Source organism: Lolium rigidum, chromosome 2 (genome assembly GCF_022539505.1).
Source record: "Lolium rigidum isolate FL_2022 chromosome 2, APGP_CSIRO_Lrig_0.1, whole genome shotgun sequence".
NCBI lineage: Eukaryota > Viridiplantae > Streptophyta > Magnoliopsida > Poales > Poaceae > Lolium > Lolium rigidum.
The window spans coordinates 139,412,594-139,421,908 of record NC_061509.1 but is presented as its reverse complement, the minus strand read 5'-3'; the positions used below and the strand labels follow the sequence as shown (position 1 = coordinate 139,421,908).

At 45.8% G+C, this 9,315-nt stretch overlaps 1 protein-coding gene across 1 annotated transcript; it reads right to left on the bottom strand.

The window, feature by feature from the left end:
- Positions 1 to 1,266: 1,266 nt before the first annotated feature.
- LOC124690167 lies at positions 1,267 to 8,294 on the bottom strand. The gene is made up of 3 exons (XM_047223593.1): positions 8,171 to 8,294; positions 1,607 to 1,814; positions 1,267 to 1,516 (listed from the first exon to the last, which is right to left on the bottom strand). Exons 1-3 carry the CDS (start codon positions 8,292 to 8,294, stop codon positions 1,267 to 1,269), a joined length of 582 nt encoding a protein of 193 aa, XP_047079549.1.
- Positions 8,295 to 9,315: the final 1,021 nt, after the last annotated feature.

The window sequence follows — 9,315 nt, the reverse complement described above, 5'->3', positions numbered from 1 at the left end:
GCGAACACCTCAAGTACGTCGTTCAGATGCACTACAGCGATGGCAAGGCCACCGACAACACCGCTGAGTACGAGCTGGCCGGTCTTCGACGAAGATGTACATCTTGATTGATGACGACCTCTATCGGGACAGGTGAGAACAGGGTAAAGCATCCAGTGATATAGTGATATAGAAACAACGAGTTTTTGAAAATTAGTGGCATCCATTCAATTCACCGATTCACGGTGACATTGTCATAATAATATTGTCAAGAACTAGGAGCACGTTCATAAAAAAAACCCTAGTACATCTTACATGCCCTCGGAGGGACAATGACTTGTAGTCTTGTACTAAAATCACGCTGATCACATCGAGCAGGTCGTTAACAGCCGGTTAGGGGGTTAATTTGCTCAGGCCGACATGCTACTAGTATTAGTATTATTATTCTTACAAACCACTTGTTTGATTACCATGGACCAGATCGCGTTGCCTGGTGGACAAGACGAAAGACCGGGGCACCGGGAGTGGCGCTAACTCCGCGGATTCTTGCGCCCACAAAGATCTGCCATTCTCGCTAAGCTGCAAGTTGTGGCTTGAGGCTTTGCTTTATCATGTGCCTGTCGGCCACTTTATAGGCTTTGCGTACGAGCCCCTGATTTGATTCCAAAACATCGGCACCACCACGCAGACCCAGGGGAAAAGACGAAGCATGCAACGTGATCACCTTCTAGAGTTATCTGAGCTAGCTGCGTCGTGGTGGTAGTGGAGAATAGGGAACAGTTCAACAGCACGAAGGGGTTCAAGTCTTAAACTATGACGCTGTTCATCATGCCTTCGATGTGACGGAGACGTATCGACGGATTGATTACAGCGGCCTAGCTAATATGGACTGCATAGAATGTCAAACTGAACCGCAGATATATCGATTTCAGATAGAGCAGATATATATGAACTAATTACCCATTTTGACGATATATACTGAACTATTCAAGGCGCGAGCATTTGACGAATTAACTGGTAGATTCACCAGTAGTATGACACTAGACACGCAGTAGTTGACAAGAGAGAGAGAAGCATACATACATATATATACATATACATGGGGAAGTGAAGTAGATCTCGTTGTGACATGCAGACATTTGCACACAAGGATCGATATACAACGTATGTACCAGCTAGTCTAGGTACACCGGCCGACTAACTAACTAATTAGGCACCGTCTTATAGTACATGATGACAGGTCCTGGATCTAAGGAGTAAGAGGACCGCGACGCGTGCATCAGCAGTTCAGCACAATACGTCCTTGAGGAGCTTGTACCTCCGGACGGCCTTGGGGCCTCTCCGGCCGCCCTCCTGCTCGCCACCGCCGGCGGCCACCTTGAGCTTGCCGCAGCCCATCCCGGTCGCCGCGGCGCGCTGCTGCATGGGCGACGGGTTCTTCCTCGCGGCGGGGGCGCCTTCGTTGCTGAGACACCAGTCGCACACGCCGGCGCCCGCCTCGGATGGCGCCGCGTCGCCGTAGTAGTTGGTGCAGTACCTGCGCGTACGGTGTGAATGAGCATCAGCGATGCATATCCTGACACTGCATCTAGGAAGCTCATTCTGAACTAGACAACAGCATACTTACGAGTGCTGGGAGCGGCAGCGGCAGCGGGCGCAGCGGAAGAGCTTGTCCGGGAAGCCGACGTCGCCGCACATGGAGCACACGGTGGTGGACATCGGGAGAGGAGAAGGGGGCGGTGAGATTGTAGCTAGCAGTGGTGCAGGAACTCGAGAAGAAGTGGCAATGCGAGGAATCGGTCGATGTGGATTGCGGAGGAAAGAAGAAGAAGGGGCTTTAAATACCGGGAGGCGACAGGAGAAGATGAGATCGTGATCGTGGCAGCGTCACCGGGGGTGAGGCCGCGGGGCGGGGCCCACGGCGGAGAGGTTTTGGGTTGGGTACGGAGCCGGGCGGGTGGGAGACAGGCCACGTGTCCATGTGGACGTGGGTGCTGCGTGCAAAGCGGAAAAAGAAAAGGAGTGGCGGGAGTTACTGGGTCGGTTGCCTGATGGGTGGATATTCAGAGGGAAGGAAGTCGTTTATTTATTCAGGAGAAAATGGAAAAAAAACGTTTTACTCACCTTATGACTGATTGACTGAGACTGGTCGGATCGGTCACTACTAATAAAAAAAATCAAAACCATGATGCAAGCGTGAGAGGGACGGAGCCAGGAACTGAGATCAAGGGGCAAGTGTTACGTTAGTTAAGTGTGGGTGATCTAGAGGAGGGGGCTAATCTAGTCAAATTACAATAATCATGGACCAGGAAGGCTAATACTCTTACACCACTCCGTCACGCCGTGATCGCTATGGGAGAAGCAGACGCGAGAAACTCGAACATAGATGAAAAAACTAACCCTGGGCGTAGCTGCGCCAAAGTGACGTCAATGACCAACATCAAAGGCATCCTCGTCGTCTGCACGACTTAAGGCCAACGTCCTCGGCACTACCAAAGTTTCGGGGCGGCTGCCGAACTTCAAGCTCCTTCACCGCGCTTAGCGGACCACCAACACCACCTTCCAGCAGTGGCGGACGCAGGATAAAATTGGAGGAGGGGCACACCTCGATTTTTTTTTTTCTTTGCACCACCCCTAATTGTGAAACAAGTTCATAACATAGGTGATATATAAGATAAATCGGTTGTCAACATTGCAGTTTAAAATATATATCAAATGTGCATGATTACAATACAAATAGTTTATAATATGAAAAGAGTTTTACATGATAAAATATAGTATAAAAAATTACATTGAAAAATACACTTTAACCATTCGCCGTCAGCAATAGTAGGAAAACTATCAATTTCAGAAGCATGTAAACTAGATAATAAACCTTTAGCATCTAGATAGAAATACATCTCAGCTACATAGGGAACAAAAATATAGTGTCCGAGAAACATATCCCAAATATATAGGAAAAACCACACTGAAATAGCGATTTTTTTTAAAAAAAAATTGAATCATAAAAATATGTAAACATAGTTTTGAAAATGCAAAACAAAGAAAAGAAAAATAATAAGATAAATTTGTGAGAGACTTGCCAAAAAATTATAGAAATCAGTTATATAAGCATCTTTACTATTAAATTGCAGTTGGGGATGGTGTCACTTTGACATCAAACATTCAGAAGATCTCAGCCATCCATTATCTCAACATCGCCCATCAAACACGTCCAACATCAATTACACACACGGAAGGAAACACACTTATTGCAAATCACGATTCTTAAGGAAATAGAACCATTCAACATCAATTAAGGAAACACATACGTTAATCAAAGACATACATCTAGCGCAATCACGTTCACAAGGAAACATGCTCGTGCAGCATCAATCAAGAAAAAAAACAATCTTCACCGATTCGCCCTATCTCTTTTGCCTTCTTCGAGCCAAGCAGAATCTATGATCCCAGGCCCTCTCCGACTGAACTCGCCGCGCCTGCCTCGTTCAACCCCAAGAAGGAATCCCTCCAAGAACCGCCCTCGATCTCGTTCCTCCCCTGACGGTCACGGGTCCTCTCGTTCATGCCATCAATGCTGCCGCCGGTATATTACCGTTGTTCTCACTTTTTGCTGATGCCGCTCGATAGCAGCTCCCTTCATGGCTGAACGATCTCTGCAGTCTCCCCTTCGGCGCCGCACGTCTCAAGCCTTGGCGGTCTGCTACTGGCGAAGCACACCATGCCTCGTCGGGATGACGATGAAGTTCTTCATTGACTTCACGGAGCTGATTACAGTTTGTATGGGGAACCAGGCGTAGCCTTTCCCACTGCCAGAGTTTATCATCACTAATTTATTAAGGAATTTGAATTTTTGAAGGAGTTTTTATGCAACTGATGTGGCAGCGCAGGTAACTATCTCCTGATTAATCATTTGCGATCTGAATTCTTGATTTATGTCAAATTGAAATTTAATTTCTGATCTCTGCAGAAGCTTGCAGTGGTACTACACGAGGTTGCATTAGTTGTTTTCCATGCCCATGGACCTCACAGTGATACGATTTTGGTATTCCATAATCCTCCACGCTGGTGTTGTGATTCCTCACAATTTTTTCTGTTTAGTTTTGTATCAACTATGAAATAGATAATTTATAAAAATGAGACCCTGTTGCAATGCAGCTTTTGTTGTACAATGAAGTGGTTGGACAAGTGATATGGATGCTTTCTTCCATGGATATCAGGAATTTCATTTAGTGGTGAAGGCTTTAGTGAAGCTGCGCTATCTGCGGCGTTCTGTCGGTTGCAAAGGGACCCTAACTTGTGGTGAATGAGGCCACCCAACCTATTTTCATGTTCTCCAAAATTATTTGTTAGATTTTAACATTACAGACTACAGAGTGTTATTTTCTATCGTGTTTTCAAGTTTCGATGTCCAGTCAAGTCTCTAAAAGTTCTTCTTTACCTTGTTGTGTTACCTTTGGCCTAATGCAGAAAATGGCCATGTCTTTGTTAGGTGATAGGATTGTATGGCATTCAAGAATCAAGAGACCTTACCAGGATGGTATGTTTCACGAAATTGCTGCTGTAGCATTTACAACTTTTTTTTCTTTACTTAGGTAGGGAGGGTTATTTATTTTCGAAAATAATAATCTGGGAGATGCCATGTGATGACCATATTTTATCATTCTTGTCTTGCCAAAAGTAATGTTGTTGCAATATTTTCCCGTTCCTGATATATCTGCATTTCTAAAATCTATCATCTTGCAGGCAAAGAAATCCAAGCATTAGTTTAAAATATGTCACTATACTTATAGACATTGCTTCTGATGTTTGGATTATTTCGCATTGCTTCCGACTCATCAGAAGTTTGGAGGAAACTACATAGGTCGTTTGCAAGGAAAAATTGGTCATCTAATATTACCAATTTGATGGTGTTTATTGTGTATTTTTGTGTGTTTTAACTTTTGGAGAAAACACGTAGCAAACCTGAACTGCGGCAGGGTAGTGCGGCACATTTTGAGCCATCTGATTCCATAATGGTTCCGCACTCGTGTCCATTGGTGTACCTTACTTCATGTCGGGAGGGGGGGGGGGCACCCCAGCTTTCTACCAACCTCTGAAAGAATTCCTTTTTTGTGGCAGCTTAGAAGAATTTCTTTTTGCTCTTTTGCCCCCGCCCCAAAATCCTCGTATTTTGTATTTTTTTTTCCCCAGTCGTGTCTATGATGGAAGAAGGGTGCAGGTGGAAGGAGCACTGATGCTTGCCGCTTCTGAACTTCACAGTCAGCTGCCGCACGGAAAGGTAAATGTGCGGTGCGTAGCACGGTTGTTTTTTTGTTTTGTTCTTGGGGCAGGTCCGAACTTGCACTTTGCCTTGACTTGTTTTGCTGATGCGATCTCGCACATGCGCTTGCTCGCAGAGAGAGACACACAGTAAGGGTCGCAATGTAAAGCCGGCTGGATTTGCACTTAAGTCGCGGTACTCCCTCTGTAATTTTTTTGCGAGGGAAAAGGAATTTTATTAACTTTGGGTAGAATTACAAAGCACCAGCCACTTCGTGGGGGAAATGACGGAACCACACACGAGTCCATCCCTGAGTTCTACCTAAATTCGATAACAGATGACTGACACAGTTCCCAGTGCGAGCAACCTTAGCGACTTGAACTTCCCTTTACCGAATCAGATGCATATTTTTTTAAACTTAAGGCCTTAGCCCTGCTTTAAATTAATAAAGCAACGACACATACAGAGTTATGAGTTATGCAACACACTGAGCCACCGCTCCCAAAACCACACCATCGACCAGAACAGCGAGTACCCGCTCAACCACGACACAAAGCCTACCGAGGTCCCTGCACCGAGCCACACACCACAGGATAGAGTACAACATAACATATCCAGAGAGCACACGAACACACACACTCTGCCCAGGTACATGGCGATGTCATATCACCGCCGGCGCCGCCAACTCCGCATGAAGCCTCCGCAGGGTCTCCATCGCCGCGTCCAGCAGCCCTCTATCCTTCCACTTCACCAGCATCCGCCATTGCTGCATGTAAATGATCATTTTGTACAAGGCATCAGCCGGTTTGCCAATAAGAACACCCTCCATAGTAAGCTTATTACGAATATTCCATAACGTCCAAGCTAACGCCGCGAAGGAAAACCAAACGATCCTCCTATACGCCCCGGATAAGCCATGCGATATAGCAAGGAAATCCCCTACCCCGGCAGGGTTCCACGAGCAATGCAGGAGTTCCCTAACTCCCGCCCACAGAAAACGCGCCAAGGAACACTTGAAAACAATATGATCACAGTCCTCAGGCTCGCCACATAAGGAGCAAAGCCCATTGGACGGACCTCTCCGTTTGGCCACCTGCAGCGAGCACGGTAGTTTGCCCCAGAGGAGCTGCCACAGGAACACTCTAATCCTGGGAGGCACCCATCAGATGCATATTTATGGTTGATAATGCTTCTGATGCTAGCAACTTTTTCATTCATCACTAATATTTTCTGTGTTAACTCAATTGTACACCTGCTCAGATTCAGGTTTGTAATGATCTTATTTTGCCTGTGTACTAACAACAGTTAGGAATTTCAAGTATGTAGTAAGTATCTACTGGTCTGATGCAAAGTTCCACCACGTTAACGAGCGCAATTTGACACTAAGGTTAGGTTGCATCTTGTAGTGTATAGTGCCACCATATACTCCTGGTAAGTACAATTTAGAATGCCTCTTAATTTAATAATTTGTCTTAAAGATGTGTACATAATTCTTCCTTTTATCTTTCACGCGTACTTTCACGGTCATACTTTTGCAAGTCGTTCTGCACGTGCATATATGACCATAAAATGTTTATATCTCTGACTGAGCGATGGCCTCAAAGGAGAGTACCAATGATGAAGGAGGTTGGGGCAAGCATCGGTGATCAAATCAAGTATGCTCGACGCAATAGAGCGGCAGAGAGATACCAAATGAAGGTATTTCATATGCTTCCATAAGGAGCAGTAAAACATAGTTTGGCACGACATGGTTCAAAAGCGCATATGTATCGCGATCAAGGCGAACACTTTGATTACACCATAAGTTTGTATCATTGATTACACTATAAGTTCGTATCAAAGAACTTGTATTGGATGTATTCATCTCTGTTCTATATATTTGTATCATATGTAGGCGTGAATCACGTTGCTAGCTTCTGCAAGTGATGCTTTGGCTTGATTATCTTCATATTTTCTGTTTGTTTGTATTTGTGAACTTTGTAACCGTTATTAGATCTAATAAAGTTATCCTCTGTGACGCTAATACAAAAAAAGAAGTTATGATATGTTATGTTTGTGCTATGTGTTAGTGTAACCTCTAGGTAGGAGATTTCTTGTGAATTAAACTCTCAGCTCTGATGCTTTGCTTAAAAGAAGGACATGAGAGAAAAATAGACCATTTAGGGCATCTTAAAGTTGTGAAATCATTTTAGAAATTGAGATATTTCAAAAGTTCAAAACTTTGGGGTGAAAGTTGAAAGCCCACCATTGCTACAATATCTCTAGAGTTGAGTGAAAGATAGTAGCATCCGTAGCAACGCACGGGCATTCAACTAATATATATAGAAGAACAAATCTGGATCCAAAAACTAAGGAGCAACTAAAAGCTAGCTAACCAAACCTCATTGAACGGAAGACATATGCGTCTGTTTCCTTTCATATCTCAAGTGTAAAGATAAATGAAGAAGGCCGGTACACAAAACTAATCATGATCTGAATCATGCGTCTTTGCTTTTTAATTTCTTTTAGCGCAAGCTCTCAGTAAATGGGCCGTACCTTAACGGTGTGTCAAATTGGGCCAGTTAGATGATGGGTAGTCAAAAAACATCTCAAATTTCTGGGTGGGCCACGGCCCCCCCGGCCCACCCGCTGCGCGTCCGTCCATGCCTTTCAGGACCTCCATCCCGACTCACGACCGCTCACACTCAAGCTATGATGTCGCCCAACTCAGCCACCCAAGCTACACAGGGCAAATCGCTCATAGCCCAAAGCCGCCGCACCAACATTCGGTGCCGCTGCCCCAACATAAAAGTCAAACCACCTACTCATGATCTGAACGCCAACTCAGCGGCAGGGAACCTCTCTCCAATGTTAGACAACCAGGGATCGAATCCTGCGTCTTTGGTTTTTAATTTCTTTTAGCGCAAGCTCTCAATAAATGGGCCGTACCTTGACTGTGTGTCAAATTGGGCCAGTTAGATGATGGGTAGTCAAAAAACATCTCAAATTTCTGGGTGGGCCACGGCCCCCTGGCCCACCCGCTGCGTCCGCCCATGCCTTTCAGGACCTCCATCCCGACTCACCACCGCTCACACTCAAGCTATGATGTCGCACAACTCAGCCACCCAAGCTACACAGGACATACCGCTCATAGCCCAAAGCCGCCGCACCAACATCCGGTGTCGCTGCCCCAACATAAAAGTCAAACCACCTACTCTGAGGCACGTCGACCGGGTCGACAACCTTGCCGTACTGACGACACAAGATTATCGCTCAAGACGAGCAAGCAACTTCTCCACCCTGTCCAAGGAAATGCCTCCAAGGAGGAAGTGACGAGAAAATTTTGCCATTGCCCGCTTAGGTGGATCCGGAGCTTGGATTTTCACTCAAAGTGCCTAGGACCTCACGGTAGGATAAACGGGAGCTTTACAACAGCTCATCCAAGAAGGTATGGTAGCACCCGCGAGTGTTGCCTCTATGTGCTCCGACCGAGGTTGAAACAAACCTTTCGGTTGAAGTTCTCGCACCCGCATGTCGTAAGGCGGAACAAGGTCCAACATGCCCCACAACCATGGCCACGAGAACCCCTTGTAGGTAGATAAACCGCATCTTATGCAGCTATGCTTCCATTGACCACCACCAAGAGAACCTCCGCACTACTCCAATACGCTCCCATCTAGCCTGCACCAAGCACCATTGCCAGCATGCCGTAGGGCTGCTTCCCCATCCTATATGCATTGGGTGACTGACCAAATTTAGCCAAGGGAGCCACCGGTGGCGACACTCCCCGCTGACAACCTAGCCCAAGCTCTGCACCACCACATGCATCCCCGCATTGTGCACGTTGCCGCCAACAAAGCCCGAGCACCGCTTGAAAGTGCATGGACCCCCCATGTGTGGTTTTGGTAATTATTGAAAATCTCTACGGACTAATGTTTGCATTGAGTTATACTCGTAGGATATGTTCATAGACAATGGTTGAACAATATGATGGAGTTTAAGGTTGAAAGAAAGAAGAAATGAAGGTGCAACTTCAAGATGAGCAATCTTGAAGAGATCATATGCTTGATTTCCCTCCGAATGGTGATCATGGA

Bases quoted from the DNA above. Each gene is read 5' to 3' on its own strand.
- LOC124690167 (XM_047223593.1), bottom strand. From the start codon at position 8,294: ATGGAGGTCCTGAAAGGCATGGGCGGACGCAGCGGGTGGGCCAGGGGG. The intron at 1,815-8,170 runs GTACGGCCCATT...CGGTATTTAAAG, and splicing joins CAATTTGACACACAGTCAAG to CCCCTTCTTCTTCTTTCCTC. The intron at 1,517-1,606 runs GTAAGTATGCTG...CCGTACGCGCAG, and splicing joins CGCTGCCGCTCCCAGCACTC to GTACTGCACCAACTACTACG.